A 27,137-nucleotide genomic window follows, 5' to 3' on the forward strand; every position below is an offset into this window, starting at 1 on the left:
TTAAAACAAATTCAATTTTTTATTTTGTTTAAATCAATATTTTTTCCATATGATAATGACAATCCAGCAGGACAGATTTTTGTTCCATAAACAAGTCCAATATTTTAGAAAGAATAAACCACTCTGTTCAGGCACATAAGATTAGAAAAGTATCAAGCTGTGAAAAAATATACATTAATGATACAAATAATTTTTTTTTTAAATTCCCAGTACAGTCCAGCTGTCTAAATTCAATGTTAATTACATTCCTATTCTCAGTCACGTTACCTCAAATCTGTAGTGACTTACTGCATTTTCCAATTAATCAAATTTACCCTCAATGTTGATGGAATTTATTAATTAATAGAATGTATTGTGCTAGCTTCAATCCCCCGGCCCTTAAAGAATTAAAGGGATATTTAGAGGGGTGTAAATAAGAAAGATTGGGATTTTAAGAAATAATTTGGGAAAACGAGTCAAATTGGCAAATTTTATTCCAATTGAATAGAAGAGTTGCATGGAATGTGTAAGGTAAAACATCATGAGATGGGAATGTGTAGGGAGTTACCCTGTACAAGGCTGTAACAAGAAGGGGAGGTGTCCTTGTACTCCTGTTAGGTAAAACATCATGAGATGGGAATGTACGGGGCAGTAACAAGATGTGAATGCATCCTTGTACTTACAAGATAAGAGAGACATTGATGGATTGAGAGGCAGGAAGCTAGCAGGGAAAGGATAGCAACAGTTTTAGTCATTGGACAAGTAATGATATGATGATGTTCTAAGCACATATCCAAGGGTATAAAAAATCACCATTTTGCTGATAACGGCAGAATGCATTCTCCGACTAACATGTTTAGTCGCAAGTGTTACAATCCGGTAATAAAGAACAAAGAACCCTGATTTCGACTCAGCCTGGTGTTTGTCTCACTCATTCATGAACAAAGCAGACCTAACAATTGGGAGATGAAATTGTGGACGTTCATCAGTGCTTTAATTTGTATTTGGAGTCTTAAGTGATGAGTGTTCTTCTTGGTGATCATTTGTCCCCAATTACATTTCAATTTTTTTTGTGTCTAGGATCTTGAAAAATGCACTACAGTTTTACAAGAGACCCACTATCTTGTTCTTTTGGTACAAATTTTGTATTCATCATTTCTCAGGAAAGCAGTCACCATCACCCTGGAAATGTAACCATGCAGATGCAGACATCACATATCAGCTGTGCAGGAACTTTCGACACATGCAATTATGCTGCAGAAAAAGCCGAGCATGTGTTGAGGCAGAAGTAACTGGTGTATCAGGATTTGAACAAATGTTGTGATCCTTGAATGGACTCGTTCTCAGAGCTAGAAGGTTTCAGGTTGCAATCCCAATAGGAATACTTCAGCTATTTGTGCTTTGCACACTGTGACAGCTGTGATTGGTTTGGTATGCTTGTAGAATTTTCTAGATGCTCAGCAGTTACAATAGGAATTCATGTTTGCAAGACTGGCTACATTATTTAATAAATAATTGCTTTCCCCTCCATTTGAAGTTCTTATGACAGGCTGTTCCATTGGAGAAACAAAAAAACTAAGTTACAAATGACTCCCTGAAGAGTAATGCAATGATGATTTGTTTTGCTGACATGAAACACCAGGGAGATCTCTCCAACCCACATGGGACAGCTAGAGCTTTGGTTTATCATCAGATCTTTGCAGAAATCTTTATGCTGCATTAAAGTGAAAGATGTTCTAAGAATCTATTTTTCAATTTGTTGACATTCTTGACAAACACAGCATTTGTTAACCATTGCTAAATATACTGCCAGCTCTTTGAACTTTCATATTTCGTGCTAGAAGACAATTTTGGTCTAGTAGATAATTGTTGATAAAGTTTGTTTCAATATTTATTGTTACTTTTATTGAAGAATCAAAAATATTGTACTATTACTGTATTTCTGTGCATATAATGCATGCACATAAAGCACAGTTGGGTTACCTGTTTGTAAAAAACGCATATAACGCCCAGTGGGTTACCTAGTTTGTAAAAACGCATAAAAATACAGTAAATGAGAATCTGAGCCCTTTATCTTTAAAGAGCCTATTTACATTAAAAGATCTCAGTAGTACAAGCACTTAGAGGTAAAATTCTAATTTAAATTATGTATGCTCTTTTCTGCAACAGCTATTCAGTTTTGTAATGCAATTTCTACAAAAAAAACCTACTTTTTTCCTTCATTATGGAGGGTTGAGAAGTAAAAGTTTGGACTAGGCATAATCAAAACTCAAAACCCTTTCAGCCAAACACTTTGAAGAAAATGCGAACCTTGTTCATCAGCAGTCTCAAAAACATTTGTAGAAACTTGTTCTAAACTTGTTCATCATCCTCTTGAAAATAAATCCTTTCCCATGTAACTATCTTGCATACACAGAAAAACATCCACAAATTACCAAGAATCCCCTGGTCAAATGGGTTTTCCTCTGAACTGCAGTGTTTGAGGTAAGAGATACGATGACGGGACATAAACTCCCATGTTGTTGTATTACTGGACACGAGATACAAGTGTGATACCAATAACAACATAACCACCACAGTGAAGATGATAATGATGGTGAGTGCCAACAGCAGGAATGTGTTGACTCGGAGCCAATCTTTCCACTCTGCTTCAGTACGGAAGCCAGACCTGCATGTAACACCAAGAATGTTTAGGAATATTATATAGACATTGGCATGGTACAGTTATTACTTTTCTAATCAGATGCAAGACTGCATATGTTGTAGTAAATTCAATGAATGTTGTGTGGCGGCTCACCACAAGGCAGGCGAACTGGCCCCACTTGTAAGCCACGCGGCAGGGCAGCCTGCCAAAATGGCGCCGTCGGGGGTTTCCCTTCCCTCCAGCTCGGGGACTCAGAAACCCGCGCTTGGGAACAATGTGACGTCAGCACCCTCCAGCGCGGTTCTCAGCCAGGTCTGGGCTGGGAGTATAAGTCCAGCCCAGCAGCCTGCAATAAACTAGTCTGCTCACTGAGCTCAACCCGTCTGGTTGTGTGTCTTATTGCAAGAGCAGTGTAGCCGCCGCTACAGTTGTATGACTTCATGCTGATCCTTACCAGGCAATGTGGAATGCCCACAGCAGGACAGTCAGTTGTGATATCAGGTATAGCATAAAGAAGCGATGATTTCTCTCTCCCACACAGTTTTCAATCCATGGGCAGTGGTGGTCATATCGCCGGACACAGTGTTGACAAGACTGGCAGTGTTTGGATCGCATGGGCTGCTGCTGGACAAATGAAGTTCATTAAAATTTATTTGCTAAATTGAGTGCAGTAATTAGTAAAGGTTAACCTAAAATAGAATTTTTATTAGTCAATTTTTTCATTTCTGATAAATGCAGACTTAAGATTAAATCCTATGACATGAACTTAAATTTAGCCAAATTTACAAAATTAAAACAATGTAAGCACTTAATTTTTTAAATAAAACAAAGGGCAGGAATTCATAGCTGGCCAATTAAGTTAAAAATATAGTTTGATGTTTAACAACCTTTTAATTTAACATCAATTTATATTAAACAATCATTTTCTTAAAGTCATTTTAGCCATTGGAATTTACAAGTGGATATAATAAATACACTTGGTGACCATTAAATCCTACTGCTAGACTGAAGGCCAGGAATGATTGAGTGTCCCTTGGTGTTAGAAATGCCATCCTTCAGATTAGATGTTAAAGTGAGGCCCTTCCTGATCTACAAGATGGGTGTAAAAGATCATAACACAATTCTGATGAGCAGAGGGGTTCTTGGTATTCTCTCCAATCCTCAACAGCATCATCAAAAGCAGAACGCCTGCTCAATTTGTGTTTTTGTAGGTGGTTATCACTGATGTGGCCAGCACTTCAATACAACCCTTAATTTTAATCACATTTCATACTTAGTGAAATGCTTCTCGATTGCTTGAGATATTTGCATTGGAAATGGCATATTTTCACTATTAAGAATATAAATATGTACTTTCATGATATATTTTTAAAAATTCCTACCTGGACCATGCAATAGCCACAGCGCCTCAATCTCTTGGCCTTCTGTATCACAGGGACCATCTGCTCCTTCTCACCCAAATCACAATAAATCGATGGAGACATCTGGGTTTGAAAAATTGGGTCTTCAAAGTAAAATAGAGTACTTTTTTTTGAAGAGGGTAAATATTAGTGATGTTATAATGTGGATGCATTTATAGAGAAGCAAATAAGTTACAAGAGGAACAGAAAACTATCCCAATTGGATTAGAAGTGTGTGAAGCAAAAATATTAACGTGGAAGACTAGCAACAACGGTCAGTTTCTGTGCTATAAACATTGAATGCAGTTGAAATGGTGAATCCATGGTGGGGGGGGGGGGGGAGTGGAGGGAAGGAGAGCATCCCTAGAAAACTGCTCATATTGTGATTTTTTTTTTCTCTCTGTAACACAATGCAGTGTCATCTGTGAATATATCAAGAAGCCCAAGTTGGAACTTGAATGGCCATAACATGGGGTCATGTAATTTCAGTTATGGAACAATTTTTTTTGAAGATTATTACATTCTTTGACTGCTCTGATAGAGGAATAATTCAACCTCAGCTCCTTATTGCAGTTTGTGCCAGATGGGGATTGATTTACCTTTAGTTCATCATCAAAAGTGACATATCCAGGATCCATGAGGGAGGTGATGAAGTATAGTAACATTGAACACAAAACTAGTAGGAGGAAGATGACTGGTTGTCGGAACTCGCCACGCTCTTCACTCTGCCTCAGATCTGTAATTAACAACAATGAATTGCATTTATTTAGCATCTTTCACAAATGCCAGATAAACAAAAGTTGTTCACTGGCAACTATGTAGTTTAGAAGCATAGTCACTTTATCTCCTTTTGTAATCCCTCGGAACAAGGTTGACTTGCTTTCACTCAACTCCTGCAGGTTTTGATATGGCTGATTAGACCCATGTAGGACTCACAAACTCTGTCATGGTCAGGCAAAAGCTTTTTGATATGGTTGCACATGAGTGAGCAGTTTGGAAGCATGGCGCAATCCTTCCATCATTTATACCAGGCTTCTGTATGCTCCAAATGAATTTCAATGACATTGAATACAGTGTTTTTCTAAGTAGTCTTGAGCTAGAGCAGTGGTTCTCAACATTTTTTGACCTAGGCCCCACTTTAATTTATCAAAAAAAACATATGCCCCACCATTAGCAGAAAAAAGTTGTATATTCAAAAGAAGTTTTAATTAAATCATTTGCTGCAAGAGTATTTCTTTTTTTTAAATTTTTTTTATTTTTCACATTATAAATCACATTGATCAAGATACATACATTTTCCTTTTCAAATATATAGTGTCGTTTTCTCGCCCCTCCCCCTCCCTCTTCCCATCCCACCCTCCCTACCTCCCCCTCCCTCTTCCCATCCCACCCTCCCTACCTCCCCTCCCATTCATTTAAAGTTCAGAATCTAAGATATATTAAACCCGTCAAACAATGTTGTCACTCAATAAAAATAAACAAGAAATTCCACTGAGTCAATTCTTTTCATTCTCTTCTCCTTCTGTCATTTTAGGTGGTAGATGTCCCCGGTAGATTTTCTCTATTATGTTTCATGTATGGCTCCCATATTTGTTCAAATATTGTAATATTATTTCTTAAATTATATGTTATTTTTTCTAATGGAATACATTTATTCATTTCTATATACCATTGTTGTATTCTCAAGTTATCTTCTAAATTCCAGGCTGACATAATACATTTTTTTGCTACAGCCAGGGCTAGCCTAACAAATCTTTTTTGTGCACCATCCAAATCAAGTCCAAATTCTTTGTTTTTTATGTTACTTATGAGGAAGATCTCTGGGTATTTTGGTATATTGCTTTTTGTGATTTTATTTAATATCTGGTTTAGATTTTCCCAAAAATTTTTCACTTTCTCACATGTCCAGATAGCATGAATTGTTGTTCCCATTTCCTTTTTACAGCGAAAACATCTGTCAGATACTGTTGGGTCCCATTTATTTAACTTTTGAGGTGTAATATATAGCCTGTGTATCCAATTATATATCATACATAACCTCGTATTTATTGTATTTCTCATAGTTCCTGAGCATAACTTTTCCCATGTTTCCTTCTTTATCTTTATGTTTAGATCTTGTTCCCATTTTTGTTTAGTTTTACCATTTGTTTCCTCATTCTCCTTTTCTTGTAGTTTAATATACATGTTTGTAATAAATTTTTTGATTATCATTGTGTCTGTAATCACATTTAAAATTACTTCCCTCTGGTAACTTCAGACTGCTTCCCAATTTGTCCTTCAAGTAGGATTTCAGTTGGTAGTATGCCAACACTGTATCCTGAGTTATATTATATTTATCCTTCATTTGTTCAATGGATAATAATTTATTTCCTGAAATGCAATTTTCTATTCTATTGATCCCTTTTTTCTCTCATTCTCTAAAGGAAAGATTATCTATTGTAAAAGGGATTAGCTGATTTTGCATCAGTATTAGTTTTGGTAGTTGGTAATTTGTTTTATTCCTTTCTACATGAATCTTCTTCCAAATATTGAGCAGATGATGCAATACTGGAGAATTCCTACGTGGTACCAATTTTTCATCCCATTTATATAATATATGTTCGGGTATCTTCTCCCCTATTTTATCTAGTTCTAATCTAGTCCAATCTGGCTTTTCCCTTGTTTGATAAAAATCTGATAGGTATCTTAATTGTGCAGCTCTATAATAATTTTTAAAGTTTGGCAGTTGTAAGCCTCCTTGTTTATACCATTCTGTTAATTTATCTAGTGCTATCCTCGGTTTCCCCCCTTTCCATAAAAATTTCCTTATTATTTTCTTTAACTCCTTGAAGAATTTCTCCATCAAGTGTATTGGCAATGCCTGAAATAGGTATTGTATCCTTGGGAAAATGTTTATTTTAATACAGTTTATCCTTCCTATTAGAGTTAGTGGTAAGACTTTCCACTGCTCTAAGTCGTCCTGTAATTTTTTCATTAGTGGATAATAATTGAGTTTATATAGATGGCCGAGGTTTTTATTGATTTGTATACCTAGGTATCTTATTGCTTGCATTTGCCATCTGAATGGTGATTCTTTCTTAAATTTTGAGAAATCCGCATTATTCATTGGCATTGCTTCACTTTTATTTCCGTTAATCTTGTATCCCGACACTTCTCCATATTCCTTCAATTTCTTATGTAATATTTTATTGATATTTCTGGTTCTGTTAAGTATATTATAACGTCATTTGCAAATAAACTGATTTTATATTCCTTGTCTTTTATTTTTATCCCTTTTATTTTATTTTCTGTTCTTATCAATTCTGCTAGTGGTTCTATGGCTAATGCAAACAATAAGGGCGATAGTGGGCATCCCTGCCTTGTTGATCTACTTAAGTTAAATTGTTTTGATATATATCCATTTACTGTCACTTTCGCCAATGGCCCTTATATAATGCTTTAATCCAATTAATATATTTCTCTGGTAAACTGAATTTTTGCAATACTTTGAATAAATAATTCCATTCTACTCTGTCAAAGGCCTTCTCTGCATCAAAAGCAACCGCTACTGTTGGAGCTTTATTTCCTTCTACTGCATGAATTAAGTTAATAAATTTACAAATATTGTCTGTTGTTCGTCTTTTTTTAATAAATCCAGTTTGGTCTAGATTTACTATTTTTGGTACATAGTCGGCTAATCTGTTTGCTAATAGTTTAGCTATTATCTTATAATCTGTGTTAAGTAAAGATATTGGTCTATATGACGCTGGTGCGAGTGGATCTTTCCCTGTCTTTGGTATTACTGTAATTATTGCTGTTTTGCATGAATCTGGTAAGCTTTGTGTTTTATCAATCTGGTTGATTACTTCTAGGAGGGGAGGAATTAATAAATCTTTAAATGTTTTATAGAATTCTATTGGGAATCCATCCTCTCCTGGTGTTTTATTATTCAGTAGTTTTTTTTATTATCTCTTGTATTTCTACTATTTCAAATGGTTCTCTTAATTTATTTTGTTCCTCTATTTGTAATTTCGGTAGTTCAATTTTAGTTAAAAATTCATCTATTTTGTCTTCTTTCCCTTCGTTTTCAGTTTGGTATAATTGTTCGTAGAATTCTCTGAAGTTTTCATTAATCTCCGTTGGATTATATGTGATTTGTTTGTCTTTTTTCCTTGATGCCAATACCATTCTCTTAGTTCTGCAAGAGTATTTCAATGCAATTAAGGTCGGGGATACACTGGAACATATATTGAAGTAGTAGTTGAATATGAAATATGTCAACCATCTCAAACATACATTCAACAATTGTTGTCACTTCAGTGTAAAACTTGCTCCTGATGCTGGCTGCAGATTTTTTTGATTTGAGGGACTAATTTTGTTAGTTTCAACCTTAAATATTCACATTTTGTAATTTCCAGTTGGTTTCTCTAAGCTTGTAGCAAATAATTAACAGCACTGAAGCCACATTCTACTAAATAAGACTATGGAAAATGTATTAATAGTTCCCTTGTTAAAGCAGTCAAGTTTAGGTATTTTTGATCTCGTTAGACAGCCACATCATGGTTCCTTTCACTTCGAACAGATTCATCATGTGGCAACTCAGACAACTCCTCTTGGTATTGCATGGGAACTTCAGATAAGTCCACCAGCAATGGCTGAGTTAACCAAGAGGGAAAATCCATTGACTTTAAAATCACAAAATTTATCATTGAAGTCAGTAACCAACATTTTCAAATGGTCAACAATGACGTTTGTAGCAGCATTAATTCTTCTTTCTTTGGCTTGGCTTCGCGGATGAAGATTTATGGAGGGGTAATGTCCAAGTCAGCTGCAGGCTCGTTTGTGGCTGACAAGTCCGATGCGGGACAGGCAGACACAGTTGCAGCGGTTGCAAGGGAAAATTGGTTGGTTGGGGTTAGGTGTTGGGTTTTTCCTCCTTTGTCTTTTGTCAGTGAGGTGGGCTCTGCGGTCTTCTTCAAAATCTTCAAAGGAGGTTTCTGCCCGCCGAACTGTGAGGCGCCAAGGTGCACGGTTTGAGGCGATATCAGCCCACTGGCGGTGGTCAATGTGGCAGGCACCAAGAGATTTCTTTAGGCAGTCCTTGTACCTCTTCTTTGGTGCACCTCTGTCACAGTGGCCAGCTCACCATATAACACGATCTTGGGAAGGTGATGGTCCTCCATTCTGGAGACGTGACCTACCCAGCGCAGTTGGATCTTCAGCAGCGTGGATTCGATGCTGTCGGCCTCTGCCATCTTGAGTACTTCGATGTTAGAGATGAAGTCGCTCTAATGAATGTTGAGGATGGAGCGGAGACAACGCTGGTGGAAGCGTTCTAGGAGCCGTAGGTGATGCCGGTAGAGGATCCATGATTCGGAGCTGAAGCCGAACAGGAGTATGGGCATGACAATGGCTCTGTATATGCTAATCTTTGTGAGGTTTTTCAGTTGGTTGTTTTTCCAGACTCTTCTGTGTAGTCTTCCAAAGGCGCTATTTGCCTTGGCGAGTCTGTTGTCTATCTCGTTGTCGATCCTTGCATCTGATTAAATGGTGCAGCCGAGATAGGTAAACTGGTTGACCGTTTTGAGTTTTGTGTGCCCGATGGAGATGTGGGGGGGCTGGTAGTCATGGTGGGGAGCTGGCTGATGGAGGACCTCAGTTTTCTTCAGGCTGACTTCCAGGCCAAACATTTTGGCAGTTTCCGCAAAACAGGACGTCAAGCGCTGAAGAGCTGGCTCTGAATGGCCAACTAAAGCGGCATCGTCTGCAAAGAGTAGTTCACAGACAAGTTGCTCTTGTGTCTTGGTGTGAGCTTGCAGGCGCCTCAGATTGAAGAGACTGCCATCCGTGCGGTACCGGATGTAAACAGCGTCTTCATTGTTGAGATCTTTCATGGCTTGGTTCAGCATCATGCTGAAGAAGATTGAAAAGAGGGTTGGTGCGAGAACGCAGCCTTGCTTCACGCCATTGTTAATGGAGAAGGGTTCAGAGAGCTCATTGCTGTATCTGACCCGACCTTGTTGGTTTTCGTGCAGTTGGATAACCATGTTTAGAAACTTTGGGGGGCATCCGAGGCGCTCTAGTATTTGCCAAAGCCCTTTCCTGCTCACAGTGTCAAAGGCTTTGGTGAGGTCAACAAAGGTAATGTAGAGTCCTTTGTTTTGTTCTCTGCACTTTTCTTGGAGCTGTCTGAGGGCAAAGACCATGTCAGTAGTTCCTCTGTTTGCGCGAAAGCCGCACTGTGATTCTGGGAGAACATTTTCGGCGACACTAGGTATTATTCTATTTAGGAGAATCCTAGCGAAGATTTTGCCTGCAGCATTAATTACCTCACACTTTTTCAACCAATAGAATTGATTGAAATTTTTTGCAGAAATATTCCCTTGGTATAATCCTAGAAATGTTATGAATCCAAATATCTTTCTTCTTGCATCATATTGGCTACTTGGAGTTGCTTGTTCAATGTACTTAGTTTCTCAAAAATGTCTGTCAAGTAACTCACATAAGCTTTGCCGTCTGTTGTTAGCAAGAGCTTCATTTTAGGTTTGTCCTTCAAAAGCTCGCTGAGGAGACCTAACAGTTCCATGAACCATTTGAAGCAGTTTCCCTTTGACAACCACCTTACTTCAGTGTGAAGCAATAATCTCACATATTCTGCATTTTTATTGACACAAAACTGCTTAAACAGACATTCGCATTTGGCATTACCTTTGATGGCATTGATACACTTGATCACAGAATGCAGTATCTCGTGTAGAAATGGGGAAACTTTCTTCGCAACTAAGTTTTCTCGGTGGATAACACAATGCACAACCAGCATGTTTGGATTTTCATCCTTCATTAATTTTAAACATCCTGTTTTTTTTTTTTAAACCCATCATAGAAGGTGCACCAACAGCAGCACAAAATACAATGTCTCCTTTTGGTATTTCATTTTCATCCAAGTAATTTTTGAGCTTGCTGTGGATATCAACTGCAGTAGTGGTTGTTTCTAATGATTCACAAAACAAAATTGTTTCTTGAAACTCTTCCTGATCAATATATCTCGCATCTGCCAATAACAGAGCCTCACTGTCCCATATGGTAGATTTATCCAGTTGTATTGAGAACTTTTGTGATTTGAACTTCTCAATAAGCTGTTTTTCAACATCTTGACCCATATCATCTATTCTGTTGCAGACAGTACTATTACTTAATGTCATTGCTCAGCCATCTTTGTCATCCTTTTGCAAAACTGTTTTGAGAAACAATGATATTGCGGGTTTAATCGTTTCCTCTCCAATCATATGATTCTTCCCATGTTTTGCTATCAGCAGAGGAATTTCTTAGCTACTAGCTTCAAGGGTAAGATTCAGGGCTGTAGGTTGTGCAGTGAATAATGAGTGATTTTTGATCTATTTTCAAACTTCTCTTTCAGTGATTTAAAATATTCCAATTTTGAATTGACATGGTTAGGATGTTTCACCCTCAAATGAACTTCAAGATGGCCTGGATTGATTGATTCATTTGTCAAAGTCTGTTGGCATAATAGACAAAAAGATGCACATTCATCGTGTACAGCAGGTACAAACCCAAACTTCAAGAACTCCACTGAATATTGACGAACTTTTTGATTGCTTGGTCTGCTCATTTTGAATATACGACAGTGTGAGCTCCCTGAAACAGATTAATACAACAGTACGAGCTCCCTGAAACAGATTAATCAATATTTTATTATGCCTTAGAATTGAAAAATGTAATAAAAGTAATTATCAAATCAAAGAAAGAATACTGACCCTAAAAAAAATGGAAAAAAAAAACACTAGCACGGTTTCTGACATTTTTTTCCCCTTGCAGAATGCATCAAAACTGCGCTAGCCTCATGCTGTACTTACTGGGGTCCCAATTTCTTTTCCAATTTTGGCGTCCCCCTCAAGCTGGCACCTGGGGCAGGACCCCCCACCCCCCTACTGCCCCTCTATCAATACAATAGTGCACAAAGATACATGCTGTGACAGAGTACAAGTACACGATCCTTTATCCGGAACGCTTGGGGTCAGTGTGTTCCGAATTTCAGATTTTTCCAGATTTTGGAAAGCCAGATTTAAACCCACCAGAATTGTGCTGCCGAATTCACCCCCACCCCCTTCCAGTCGCGCCGTCGGTCTCCCCCCACCTCCCCTCACCCGCCTGACTCGCGCTGCTGGTCTCCCCCCCCACCTCCCCCACCCAACTCACACTGCCAGTCTCCCTTCCATCCGACTCCCGCTGCTGGTCTCCACCCTCACCTGCCTGACTCGCACTGCCAATCTCCCCCCTCGCCCACCCGATTCGCGTTGCTGGTCTCCAGCCTGCCCGACTCGCACTGCCGGTCTCTCCCCCTCGCCTGCCCGACTCGCGCTGCCATCTCTCTCCTCACTTGCCGGATTTTGGAGCTTTCCGGATAAAGGATTGTGTACCTGTATATAGATATGTTTTTGGGAGATAAATTGGGAAAGGTTTGTTAGAGAAGATTACATACAAACACTTTAAAACAGATTTTATTTAAAATATTGGAGCTCTGCTCCATGCTAGACATATTGGGGCCTCAGAGCTTTGGAGAGTTCTCAAGAGACTTCACTAATGGATTATTGTTTACAAAAGGCAACAGATGAAAGATCTTGCAGGAGCCACAGATTGTCTGGAAGATAACTTGTTCTGAGGGTCATATGGTTTTATAAGCAGAGAGGTTCAAACAGGCTTTCTCTCAAAGAGAGAGAGAGAGACAGAGATCACTTGTACAGTGTTACAGCCAGCAGAAGCAGCTGGGACTGGAATAGGACAAGCTGGCAAGCTTATGGAAAGCCCATTTGTAAGACGGCCTGGTCAAAGCCCTTGTGGTTCATGCAAGAGGAGAAGACTGGCTTTGGAATAAGAGACACAAAAAGGATCTCGATGGTGACTGAAAGAAAGAAGTTATCATCTGGAGAACACTGACGGGGCAAGTTTCGTCACAAGACCCTGAGGTCACTGATGGAAGTACATCAGTTGAGGATGTCCTGGAACAACAAATCTCTCTCTGAAAATCAACAAGAACCTTCCTGAGCGATAACCATTTACTTTTCAAGCACCAAAGCCTGGTGAACTTTATAAATGTTAAATTCTGCAACCAGTGAACTTGGAGGAATGAGATTGGACTGTAAATCAAAGAACTTTTCTGAACTTATATACACATATTATATACACGTGCGCTTAGTATTAGAAGGGGGTTAAGTAAGTTAATAGTGATAAGTTAAAGTGTGATCCTGTTTTCATGTTTAAAGATCATTAAAAGCAACTTTTGTTTAAGTAACCATTTATCTTGGTGTTGGGTTTTGGGGTCCTCTGGGCTCGTAACAATACAGATATAGGCCTCACTCACTACTGAACTGAAAAAGTAAAGGGTATGGATGAAGACATGATTGTTGAGATAATTTGGAATCCTCGTCACCAATGAGATAATTTGGAATGGATGATAATAAGACCGGTCAGAAAAAATAATGTTAACCAAGGATAATAACAGTTAAAATAAGAGAAACAACAGAGAAACATCAGAAGAGCAAAAACACGTTATGAAAATAAAAAGAACAGTTATTTTACTTGAAAGTTACCACAATTGTGTTGTACTCAAGTCACATTTTTCACACCAACATAACGTGTTTATTTTTTCAAACCAATTTTTAAATTATTTCCCAAAATATTCCTACACACCACTAAAATATTCTTAAGCCCCATGCCCCACCTTGAGAATCTTATGGGCTAGAATTTCTCCATGACATGGGAGTAGTTGGTCATTTTCAGAGAGACCCTGAAAACATGTTTGAACCTATTTTCTATGAGATCTCCTAGTAGTGTCTATTTCAAGTTACTGGAGTTAGACAGCGATATGGCTTGCCCAATAGACCCAGCTCAGTGTAATCAATGTTCATTTGGGAGAGACCACTGATGTTGGTCCATATCCTGGAGATGGATTTAAAGAATTTTGTGAAGACAGCATTTGTAATATTGTTCCAGTGCTTTGAAGAGTCTGCCATAGGTTACCCACGTCTCAAAAACACAGAGATCAATGCTGTATGTAGGCCATGCTGAGATCTCAAATGTTCTTGCCCAAGATGGCTAAAGGCTACATTGGCAGACTGAAGATAATGGTGGATTTCATCATTTTATCTGAGATCACTGCAAAACAAAATTTATATTAATAATTTAGACTGGGATCAAAAACACAATTTCTAAACTTGGAAATGATACAATTTGAGGAGACATGCTTGGATAGAGAATAGGTTGGTTACCAAGGCCCTTCCTAAATTGTAACTTTACAGAAGTTATGATCATTGGGTTACCCCACTGTATGTTGATCCTTGCCATCAGTAGCAAGTGACATCTATCTCAGACCCTCACCCTCAAAACAACGGGAGAGGTAGGTGCTTGTTTAAATCTCGTTGGATTCTGAGAGGACTGTAAATGAGAGGATGATCGTTTAGATGTAGAAAAGTTGTTTCTCATGGTGTGAGAGTCTAGGACAAGAGGGTACAACTTCAGGATTGAAGGGCATCTACTTAGAACAGAAATGTAGAGGAACTTTAGCCAGAGGGTGATAAATTTGTTGCCACAAATGGTTGTGGAGGCCAAGTCATTGAGTGAAATTAAGACAGATAAGTTCTTGATAAGCCAAGGCATCAAAGGATATGGGGAAAGGCAAGGCAGTGGGACTAAGTGGGAAAACTGATCCACTCATGATTAAATGCTGGGGCAGATACAATGGGATTATTAACCTATTTCTGCTCCTATGTCTCATAGTTTTATACTTTCTACTTTGGGAAAGGGTACCTAGAATTGGTGTCTTCATAAAAGAAAGGTGGGGGTAACCTGATAAGTGCTTTTAAAATCATGAAAGGATTTCATAGAATGAACTGTGCCCTCCATAAATGTTTGGGGCAAAGACACTTTATTTTCCTTTATTTGCCCCCTGTGCTCCAGTTTTAATTTTTTTAAACAAACAATTTATATGCGATTAACATGTACATTCCAGATTTTATTCAAGTTTATTTGTATACATTTTGGTTTGACCATGTGGAAATTACAGCACTTTTTATACATAGCTCCATTTCAGGACACCATAATTTTTGGGATATTTGGTTCACAGGTGTTTATGAGTACTCAGGTAATTTTAATTGCTCCATTGGTCCAGGTACAAGAGATCTAGGCTTCCTTCTAAGCTTTAGATCACCTTTTGGAGTCAGTAGTTGCCATTTTTCAATATGAGGAACAGAGTTGTGCCAATGAGAGTCAAAGAAGCCATTTTGAGGCTGAACTACAAGAAGAAAGTCAAGTAAGTTTATTGTCATACAAGTACAACCCAATGAAATAGCATTCTCTGATCCTTGGTGCAAAACATGCATGCATAACGCACACACATATAGACACACAATGCATATGCAGGACAAGTATTCATTTATACAAATAAATAAATATAGTTTCATGAATCTTGAGAGTCTTCCTTTGGGTGTGGGAAGGAGCTGTTCCTTAGCCTTGTGGTGCTGGCTCTAAAAGTTTTGTATCTCTTTCTCAATGAGAGCAGTTGAAAGATGCTATTTGCAGGGTGGAAGGGATCCTCAATGATTTTGCATGTCCTCTTCAGACAACAATCCCAATAGATCACGTCAATGGGAAGAGGAGGTCATGTTATGCCGTAGGGAGCGCAGCGCTCCCTTACGACTCCTGGGGATTTTAATTTAAAAAGTGCTAATTAAAGTTTTTATCATTAAAGTTAATTTAAAGTCTTTTAAAAATACTGATAACTTTAATTATAATGTCACAGAAAAAAGAAAAAACTCCGAAAACTGCACCAAAAGAAAAACATGAACCAAGGAAAGAAAAAGAGCCTGGGCCTATTTTTTCCAATGATGCCAGCTGTTGGAGTTCTTCCTGAACCCACTGGAGACAGCCCTAGAGAGGGACCATCTTACAGAGCCATCCCTGCGGCTTTCTGCAAAGATGGCACCATCCTGAAAACTATTTCCACACTGCATATGTGCAACTCCTCATGCATGCACACTGCGGATGAAAAATATTAAAGGGAAAAAAAATCTTCACCCCTCTTAAAAGGACCAAGTCCAACACTTCAGGTCTGCAAGAAGAAGAGGACTTATCTGGTATGGAAAATTATTCTAATGACTCTACAAGTGAAGATGAAGATACAACTACAGAAGAAGAAGAATTTAAAGGCAAGGCTAAAATTGATAATCTTGCAAATGCAATGGAGAATCATTTTAAATTTCTAACTGGAGAAATCCAAGTTAAAATTGATTAACTAAATCAATAAATAATGTTTCACAAAGGGTTGATAAATTAGAAGAAAGAATTCAGGACAACCGTGAAGAAGTTCAATGCATTGCGGAAAGAACAAACGTTAACAAGGACAATGTTACTGCTTTGGTTTCTATGAATGAAAAATTGTTGGAGAAAGTTGATATTTTGGAAAATTATAGTAGAAGGTATAATCTTAAAATTGTTGGAATATCGGAAGATAAAGGGGGTCAAGATGTAATTCACTTTTTTGAAGACTGGATACCACAAATACACAATACTTTTTTAAATTTAGTGAATGTACACAAAAATGTTTTAGTGGGTGGTGATTTTAATTTTTGTTTAGAACTTGTATTGTATAAGTTTTCAAGACATATCGTGAAATCAAAGGCAGCTAAAACATTGTTATTTTTAATGAAAGATTTTAATTTAATTGATATATGGAGAAGAATGCATCCTAAGGAAAGGGATTATTCTTTTTATTCTTCCAGATTTGATACGTATTCTAGAAATGATTTTTTCTTGCTCTCTGCTCAAAATAAATTAAGAGTGATTGCTGTGGATTATAAACCCAGATTATTATCTGACCATTCTCCTCTTTTAATTGAATTGGAATTTTCAGAAAAACAACATTTAGTTTACAGATGGAGATTGAATTCTATATTATTGAAGAGACTAGATTTTTGTTACAAGACAACATATTCATTAGTTTTGTGAAACTAATTTAAATTCAGAAGATGATATGTTTGTTATTTGGGATACATTGAAAGCTTATTTACGAGGTCAAATTATATATTATTCTTCAAAACTTAAATAAGAATATATGAAAGATATAGACAAATTGGAAAAAGAGTTAACTTTATTGGAAAAAAATTCAAAAATAATTTTCTGAGGATAAATATAGAATTTTAGCATAGAAAAATTACAATATAATACAATGTTGGCATATAGAACAAAGAAAATGATATGATCTAAGCAGAAATATTATGAGTTAGGGGAAAGATCACATAAAGTTTTGGCTTGGCAAATAAAAGTGGAACAATCTTCTAGAACAATGAAGGATAATGATGAAGTGACATGCCATAAAGAATTAATCATGTATTTAAGGTATTTTATGAGAAGTTATATACATCTGATTCACTACGAGATGAAGAGGCTATAGATAATTATTTTTCACAATTAACTCTTTGACTCAAGAAAATTTAGATCAGTTAGAGAGCCTTTTTACTGAGCAGGAGATTTATGATGCGCTTACTAGTTTAAATAACCACCGCCAGTGGGCTGATAACGCCTCAAACCGTGCATCTTGGTGCCTCACAGTTTGGCGGGCAGCAACCTCCTTTGAAGAAGACCGCAGAGCCCACCTCACTGACAAAAGGCAAAGGAGGAAAAACCCAACACCCAACCCCAACCCACCAATTTTCCCCTGCAACCGCTGCAACCGTGTCTGCCTGTCCCGCATCGGACTTGTCAGCCACAAACGAGCCTGCAGCTGACGTGGATTTTTTACCCCCTCCATAAATCTTCGTCCGCGAAGCCAAGCCAAAGAAGACTAGTTTAAATAATAATAAATCTCCAGATGGGTTTCCAGTTGAACTTTATAGAGTTTAAAGATTTATTGATTCCATTATTTATGAAAGTAATAGAACAAGCTTCTAAACAACACTGTCTTTTTCTTTGGCGATAATTATGGTTAATCCTAAAAGAGATAGGGACCCATTAAAGCCTACTTCTTTATAAACCTATATCTTTGTTAAATATAGATTATAAAATTGTATCAAAAGCATATAACCATAACCATATAACAGTTGATGGCATGGAAACATGCCGTCTCGGCCCTTCAAGTTCACGCCAGTTCACTGAAACAACTCCTATACCAGCTTCCTCTTAAATGAAAGAAGATTATTCCACTCAGCCACCATTCTCTGAGTGAAGAAGCATTCTCTAATGTTTCTCCTAAAATTTTGCCCCCTTACCCTCAACTTGTGTCCTCTTGTTTCAACCTCCCCTGCTCTCAGGGGGAAGAGTCTACTTGCATCTAGTCTATCTATTCCCTTCATAATTTTAAACATCTCTATCAAATCCCCTCACAATTGTCTACATTCCAATGAATAAAGTCCTAACCTCTTCAATCTTTCTCTGACCTCTAGGTATTTTAAGCCAAGCAACATCCTGGTAAATCTTCTCTGCACCCTCTCCACCTTATCTATATCCTTCCTATAATTTGAAGACCAGAACTGAATACAATACTCCAAACCTGGCCTCGCCAACACCTTAAACAGTCACAGCATCACTTCCCAGCTCCTATACTTTATGCTACGATTTATGAAGACTAACATACCAAATGCCTTCTTAACCACCCTGTTAACATGGGAATCCACCTTCAAGGAACGCTGCACCATAACTTCAAGATCTCTTTGTTCTTGGGCATTCCCCAATGTCCTCCCCTTCACTACATATGTCCTAATTTGATTTTTTTTCCCCGAAATGAAGCACTTTTTTTCCCCCGAAATAACATTAATGAATATCTTCCTGATTTAATAAATATAGATCAGACCTCTTTTGTTAAAAATAGACAAACTTCAGAGAATATAGTACAGGTAGTTATTAAGAATAATTAATTTAGCTCAGAAAAAATATTTAAGTCTTATTGTAGTTTTAGATGCTGAAAAAGCTTTTGATAGGTGAGAGTTGGATTTTTTTTTTTAAAGTAAATTTGGTTTTGGTATTAACTTTATAAATTGGATTAAAGCCTTAATAGAGGTCCGAAAGCTAAAGTGATTACTAATGGACAGGGGTGTCCTTTATCACCAGCTTTGTTTGCTTTAGCTATAGAACCACTTGCACAAAAGATTAGAGGCAATCAACAATTAAAGGAATTTGAGATAAATAAGGTACAACATAAAATTAGTTTATTTGGTAATGATATATTAGATTATTTAACTCAACCACAAATATCATTTCCAAGACTCTATAGTCATTTGTAGATTATGGAAAATTTCAGGATATAAGATAAATTGGGATAAAAGTGAACTAATGGAACTTGTAAACATTTGTTGAACATTTGGAATAAAGTTAAATTAGAAATTGATGGATATATTCTTTCATTAAAAACACCACTAATTAATCCTTTTTTTCCAAAAGATAATCTTTTTTAAATATATAATATCACAAAGGACTCTCTAATTTGGGGGATTGTTTTGATAATAATAGATTGATGTCTTTATTAAATATGGTATACCTTACATTATTTTGATATTTTCAATTGCATATATATTATTACAAGAACAGACACCTAAAGTAGGTTTTTTTCAATTCAAAAGAATGATGGGAACAAGAATAGATCAACGTCTAGCAAAATTTGGATGTTGAACAGAAATTGGAACTTTTCTTCATTCTACATGGTCTTGCTCAAAGGTTAACCCATTTTGGGTTTCTCTCAGTAAATTTTTTACAATGGGTAATGGGAGTGAATTTTCCTTTAAATCCTGAATTACTTCTGTTATGAAATTTTGAAAGTGTTACTCTTAAATTATTGTTGTCAGATTCCCAATTAAAGTTTGTTAAGTTGGTTTTAGAAATAGCAAGGAAATGTGTCACTGTAACATTGGATAGATGGCATGCTGAAATTCAAAGCTGTATACCATTAAGCAAAAAAATACATATAATTTAAGGGAATAAATATTCTTTATTTTTGCATATTTGGGGTCCGTATGCTAAAATAATGAAATTAAAATTATGATTTTATTCATTTCTTTCTTGATCAGTGAAGTTTTCCCTATCTAAATTAATTACATAATCATTTTATAATGAAATATCTTATATTTTAATTTTGGGACTAGATTAGTGGAGGGGGGGTTATAGGTTTTTTAAAATTAGTTTTTAGATTTTAGTATTTTAGTTTTTATAAATAGACTTTCAGCATATATTTGTTGATATTTTATTATGCACTTATGCTATAATATTCTTAATTTTTAACATTATATATGCTGAATATACAAAAGATTCAAAAAAATGGGGAGGGAGAGTCCATTGATTCTGTCTGCATCTCTTACAGTCAGAAACATCACCTAAACCTTAAGATTACCAAAATCAACCATTTGCAACATCATTAAGCAGAAAGAGTGTACTGGGAAGCTCAGTAATCACAAAGGGACTGGTAGGCCAAGGAAGATCTCCACCGCTGATGGCAGAAGAATTCTCTTCATAATGAAGAAAAATCCTCAAATGCCAGTCCGACAGATCAGAAACACTCTGCAGGAGGCAGATGTGGATCTGTTAATTACTACTATCTGTAGAAGACTTCAGGAACAGAAATACAGAGTCTACATTGCAAGATCCAAACTACTAGTCATTCAAACAAACAGGACAGCCAGATTAGTTTGCCAACAAGTATTTAAAAGATCCTGCAGAATTCTGGAAAAAGATTTTGTGGAAAGCTGAGATCAACAAGTGCAAAGTGTGGAGGTTTAAAGGAACGGCCCAAGATCTAAAGCATACCACCTCATCTGTGAAACATAATGGTGGGGGTGTTATGGCCTGGGCACATATGGCTGCCACAGGTACTTATACACTCGTTTTCATCGATGAAGTAACTGCTGATGGCAGTAGCAAAATGAATTCTCAGGTGTATAGAAACATTTTATTTGCTCATGTTTGAGCAAATACCTCCAAACTCATTGGATGGTGCTCCTTCCTACAGTGAGACAATGATCCGAAACATACTCCTAAAGCAACAAAGGAGTTTTTCAAAGCTAAAAACTGGAAAATTTTTGAATAGCCAAGTCAGTCACCTGGTTTAAATCCAATGAGCATGCCTTCCATATGGTTAAGAGAAAACTTATAGGGGATAAGCCCCTGAAACAAGTAGGAGCTGAAGATAGCTGCAGTAGAGGCCTGGCAGAGCATCACCAGCAAAGATGCTCAGTGCTTGGTGATGGCTATGAATCACAGACTTGCATACAAGAGATATGTAACAAAGTACTAAACATGACTAATATATATGCCTAACATTGGTATGTCCATATTACGGTCTCGTGAAATGAGGAAACTATGTATAAAAAGTACTGTAATTTCAACATGGTCAAACCAGATTGTACACAAATACCCTTTAAAAAAAATCTGGATTGAACACTTTAATCACGTGAATTGTTTGATTACAAATTTAAAATTATGGAGCAGAGGGGTAAATAATGGGGTAAAAAGTGTCTATCACAAACATTATAGAAGGCACTGCATAAGATATATTTCCACATACTGTGAGTGCATTTTGTATGGGCCCAGAGGACCCCAAATCCCAGCAGCAATAGAAATTCACCAAAGCAAATGGTTACTTAAACAAAAGTTCCTTTTAATTATCTTTAAACATGTAAACAGGATCAAACTTTGACTTATTACTATTAACTTAACCTAACTTAACCCCCTTCTAATTCTAAACACACATGTATGTAATGTGTATACAAGTTCATAAAAGTTCTTTGATTCACAGTCCAATCTCATTTCTCACTCCTCCAGGTTCACTAGTATCAGGCAACTCTTATACTGTGCACAGAATTTAGAATTTATGAATCTTCACCAAGCTTTGGTGCTTGAAAGGTAAATGATTACTGCTCAGGAAAGTTCTTGTCAGTTTTAACCATAACCATATAACCATTTACGGAGCGGAAACAGGCCATGTTGGCCTTTCGAGTCCACACCGGTTCACTGATTTTGTGCGCCCTCTTCAGGCATTGGTCCCGGTAGATCTTCATTCAATAATGATGGGTGAATTCAATGCAGATGGAGTCAGATAATAGCAAAACTATTTTGAGAGAGATTTGTTGCTTGTTGGACACCCACACTGATTTCCTTTTGATCAGCCTCTTTGGTGTCTTGGTGAAGAAACTTGTCCCATCAGGGTTTTCCAGATGATAACCACTTACTTTCAGGTCATTGCAGAGTTTCTTTTTGTTTCCCTTATTTTAAGTGAAACATTATGCAGTCAGTCCTCTCCTCTTGTTTGGACCACAAGGGCTTTGACCAGGTTGATCTAAGAATTCACAACCCATCTTCAAAATGGGGGTTTTCCACAAGCTGGCCAGGTTTTCCTGTTCCAGTCCCAGGTGCTGCTGCAGTAAAACTGAATTTTCTCTCTCTCACACTCAAAGAAAACCACATGACCCTCTTAGAATAGCCAAATGCACCCAAACTGCAGCTCCAGTCCTAATCTTCTGAGTTTGTTCATCTGTTGCTTTCCAAAACAATAATCCATTTCTCCACAGCATGTATAATCAACACCTACTTGTGAAGTCCTTATAGGCATTCTTCAAAGTTTTTGCAAAGGCATCCAGAGCCTGGACTGTCTGGCTTCAGCAGAGCTCTGCCATTTTAAATTGAGATCTGTTTTGAAGTGTTTGTATGTGACCTACACTTTAAAAAAAACCTGCCACAATTTATCTCCTTTAAAACATATCTATATACAATATAAAATATAATATAATCTGTCACAATACAAATTATACACCAATATACAGCAAGATGATCATAAGAAATCCAACTAGGTACAGTATAGGTTTATTCTGAACTCCCTTTGAAGAGTGACAATTGGAGCTCAATGCCACAGAGAGTTGCTGACTCAAATAATGTAGATCAGTGATTTTCAAACTTTCTTTCCACTCACATGCCACTTTAGGTAATCCCTATGCCATAGGAACTGTGATCTAAGGGATTACTTAAAATGGTATGTGAGTGGGGAAAAATTGTTGAGAACCACTGCTCTAGACCCAATTGTTACCAAAATATTTTGCTTGAGAACAATTGGAGTTATGAAACAGAACACATAATGAGTCAATCAGGTATGATTAAAACAGTGATTTTCAAACTTTTACTTTCCACTCACATACTACTTTAATCCCTTACTAATCACAGCATTTATGGCATAGGGATTATTTAAGATGGTATGTGAGTGGAAAGAGTAGATGAACTTTAGGGGAAATTGGAAATAATCCAAGTTAAATTAGTAGCGAAGCTGACATAATTGGCAAGTGTCAGATAGGTTGAGGAGGCTGCACCAATGCAATATTTAGGGCAGAAGAGAAAACTTTGGGGAGTAGTGCCAGAATAGGTTTGAAATAAGTACTAGCCCTTCCTTTATTGCTACAAGCTTTCCTATCCAAAATACTGTTCTTCGATATTTCTGTTGGGAGTCCCATTAGAGGACTCAAATCAAAAGATTGACTATCTCTTTTCATCCATAGATGCTGCCTGACACACTGAGTTCCTCTAACACAGAGGTGGGCAACCTTTTTGTTTTAAAAAATAATCCCTATCCCATAAATGCTCTGTGATTATTAAGCGACTACTTACGTACCACCTTTAACTAAAAGGAAAAGGTTTGTAAACCACTGTTTTAATCGTACATAATTGAATCATTATGTGCACACTTTCATAACTCCAAAGGAAATGGGCCAATGACAATTTTTCTCAATAACAATTGGGTCTAGAGCAGTGGTTCTCAATCTTCCATTCCCACTCACATGCCACCTTAAGTAATCCCTTACTAATCATAGAGTACTTATAGCATAATACTTAAGGTGGCATGTGAGTTTAAAAAAAGGTTGCCCACTGCATTTTGTTTCTTGCTCCACTTTTTGCTTGCCCCCCTTCTTGCTTTTTTTTTGCTGGCTCTCTTCCCTTTACACTCCCAGTCCTAATGAAGGGTTTGATTTGGATAGGCCTATGTTTGGTAGGGGCATAGACTCTGAGAAAGCACAGGACTAGTGCAAGGCATGGGACAACAGGGAGATCACCCTCCATTTGAGGAAAAGCAGAGGCGATAACCCTCTAGAATTATGACCATAGTGGCAGACCAGAGAGGGACTCTGTGGCTGAAGAACACACAAGCAATGGGTTTTTGGTGACTTGAAGCAAGGAAACCACGCAAGCTGTGTGACTGGCTGAAGGGGTACCACATGTCGGAACCAGGATGAAAGAGGTTACCGAGGGCACTGAATGCTTCCTGATCATGTCGGAGGTTTGGATCTAGAGCTCGGGTTGCCAATGGTTTGGACTGAAGCCTGAATGGCTGCAGGAACGCTGGAGGAGAATTCTCGGACACTCAGTGACTCTGGGGGGACTCTATTTTGCTTCTCTTTCTCTAACTGTAAGGTGTGCCGGACAATTTCTGCTGGCGGTGATTCTTTTAATCTGCTTTTACAGCAGACAAAAGACAATTTTGTGTAATATTGCACCTGTTTTATTGCGTAACAATCAAGGAATCTTGAATCTAGTTTTCTGTGGAGCTGTGGAGGGACCTAATGGAGGTATAGACAATTTTGAGGTGCATAGATAGGGAGAAACTTTTATTCTTATCAGAATTATCTTATAACTAGAGACTGCAGGATTAAGGAAAAAGGTAGGAGTTAGAGGGATTCTGTGAAAAAATTCTTTCACCCAGCAATTGGTTTAAACCTGAAGCATTCTCTCTCACAACATTTAAGTATTTACATGAACATTTGAAATGGCACAGAAGGTTAGAGGTTAAACTTCGGCATTCAGAAAGATCTGGGTGCTCTTGTACATTCAATTCTGAAAGTTAACAGGAAGATTCCTCATGCAATTAGGAATGCAAATAATGTTTTGGTATTACAAGTGGATTTAAATACAAATATAGTGACGCTTAACTACATGATATAGGGCTATGGTGAGATAATCTTAGTAATATTGTGCACATAAAGAAAGTGCAGTAAAGGTTCACTAGATTAATCTCTGGGATGCCAGTTTTTCATGAGGAGAGACTAAGCAGGATCAGAAGTGAAATTTACTAAATTATTTAGATTTCAGATTTCTTATCAGAGTACATACATGGCTTGACTGGTGAGGTATTGCTCTGGCTGGGGTGTCTAAGACCAAGGGTCAAAGTCTCAAAAGAGGGGGTCATCCATTTGGATCAAAGGAATGATGTCAATTAAGGGAATCAAGGTTTAAGCCATAATCTTATACAAGTAGAGCAAACAAGGGGGGACCAAGGATGCTTGTTTTATTTCTTAAATTGAATTTGTCATTTTTTGTGAACAGGACTGTAGAGTGCGTCAAAAGAACCAAAGACTTGTTGATCTAAACCAAGCCATTTATTAACTAAAAGACTGGAGCATATCACAAGTAGGTCGACCAGTTCAAAATGACTAGGAGCAATCCCTTAAGACCTGCCAGTAGGTGTGGCTACCCTCTCAGCCAATCACAGTCATCCTACACTACCATCTGTCCATATACACATTGGTGATAGAATCTGTACTATCACAAGGACACAGAAAGGCAATTTTACTCATTTCCAGAAAGGCTTCATTATTATGGATCCAAAATGGAATTCAAACAACATTTATTTACTCAGGAACGTGGAATTTGCCACCACAAGGAATAAATGTTCCAAATGGCACAAATGTATTAAAAGGTAGATCACATTAGTGAAAATAGCAGAGTCATACAACATGGAACATGCCCTTCAGCCCAATTCATTTATATTCACTAAGTTGCCATTCTGGGCTAGTCCTTTTATATCCTTCCTATTCACTTATCTGTTCAAATGTCTTTTAAAGATTCTACCCACTTCTATAGCTTCCTTGGTAGTTTGTTCCAAATATAGACCATCTTGAGTGAAAAAGATCTAGTTCTCTCACATTAAGTCTGTCCTCTAATTCTAAAATCTTCTACCCTGAGTATTCATTTTATCCTCGTGATTTTATAAACCCTAAGGTCAGCCTCCAGTGCTCCAGTAGATAAAGATCCAGCCTATTCAATCACCTATTCCTGCCAACCTCCCCTTGCGCTCTTGCAACTTATGGATATACTGACAGGAGAGATGAAGTGGCGAGCAGTTGTAAATATGCCACCAGCCAGCTTGTCGAACAGATGTGAACATGTAAGACGATAAAACGCGGTACAAACCTAACAATTTCAACTGGAGAAACTCAGCAGGTCCAACAATGCCTTTAAAGGTAAAGATACATCACCAACGTTTCAGGCTTGAGCCCTTCATCAAGGAGCTACAGTTGGACCTGCTGATTTCTCCAGCAGTGTGTGTGTGTTTAATCACTTAACCACTTTGTCAATAGAATCCTGTGTTTTACCTCTATCAATTCAAACTCAATACCCAATACAAATTGTTGTGATATTTCACATGATCCGCCATTAATTTACATCCAATGCATGACCACAATCTTACACCATTCTTCCATGGTTTACTGTGTTTTTTTATGTGAACGTGCACATGTGGCAAGTCTCCACACACGGTTGTCTGCCTGGCTCGCAGCACAATGAGCCTACCTGTTTTGGACAGGAAGAGAACCAACGTCACCGCCCACGTCAGCCCCGCGTGAAGGGCCCGCACCAGGAAGCCGGTGGAGAGAACCTTCGGGAACATTCCCCAGTCAATGTCGGGCTCTCACTTCTCAACCCTGTGTTTTCGCTACCGCATCGTCTCGGTGGGGTGATGACCTTCACGCTCTGCATGAGTAAAGAGGGGAGGGGGAAATAAATTAAAAAAATCTAAAACCGAATCGGCGAACAACCCTAGTGAAAGGACGACTCCATCTTCCGACGGTCTCCAAGGGAGACAGTAAGACAGCTTCTTATTGGTGAATATGCCCAAGGTCGGAGGTAAAATCAGCACTGGATTCCTAGCGCTCCGGAGCACTGGGTGTTAGTGATTGTAAAGACATTCAGGACTGATTGGGGTTTTCACCTGCTTACTTAATGGATTAGAATGGGAAGATGGTGCAAAAAATACTTTGGGAGAGATGATCAGCACAAGAATAAGAAATTGAATGGTTTTAAGCAGAATTGGACGGATTGTTTTT

At 37.7% G+C, this 27,137-nt stretch overlaps 1 protein-coding gene across 2 annotated transcripts; it reads right to left on the bottom strand.

Annotated features, from left to right (window-relative positions):
- Positions 1-26,895, bottom strand: zdhhc12b (zinc finger DHHC-type palmitoyltransferase 12b). Of its 2 annotated transcripts, none has more exons than XM_069919046.1 (5): positions 26,605-26,895; positions 4,623-4,759; positions 4,006-4,107; positions 3,078-3,244; positions 1-2,647 (listed from the first exon to the last, which is right to left on the bottom strand). In XM_069919046.1, exons 1-5 carry the CDS (start codon positions 26,699-26,701, stop codon positions 2,332-2,334), a joined length of 819 nt encoding a protein of 272 aa, XP_069775147.1. In that variant the 5' UTR covers positions 26,702-26,895; the 3' UTR covers positions 1-2,331. The 2 variants fall into 2 exon arrangements, with proteins under 2 accessions (XP_069775147.1, XP_069775140.1); XM_069919039.1 differs by having other exon boundaries at positions 3,078-3,247.
- Positions 26,896-27,137: the final 242 nt, after the last annotated feature.

Source organism: Narcine bancroftii, chromosome 1 (genome assembly GCF_036971445.1).
Source record: "Narcine bancroftii isolate sNarBan1 chromosome 1, sNarBan1.hap1, whole genome shotgun sequence".
Lineage (NCBI taxonomy): Eukaryota > Metazoa > Chordata > Chondrichthyes > Torpediniformes > Narcinidae > Narcine > Narcine bancroftii.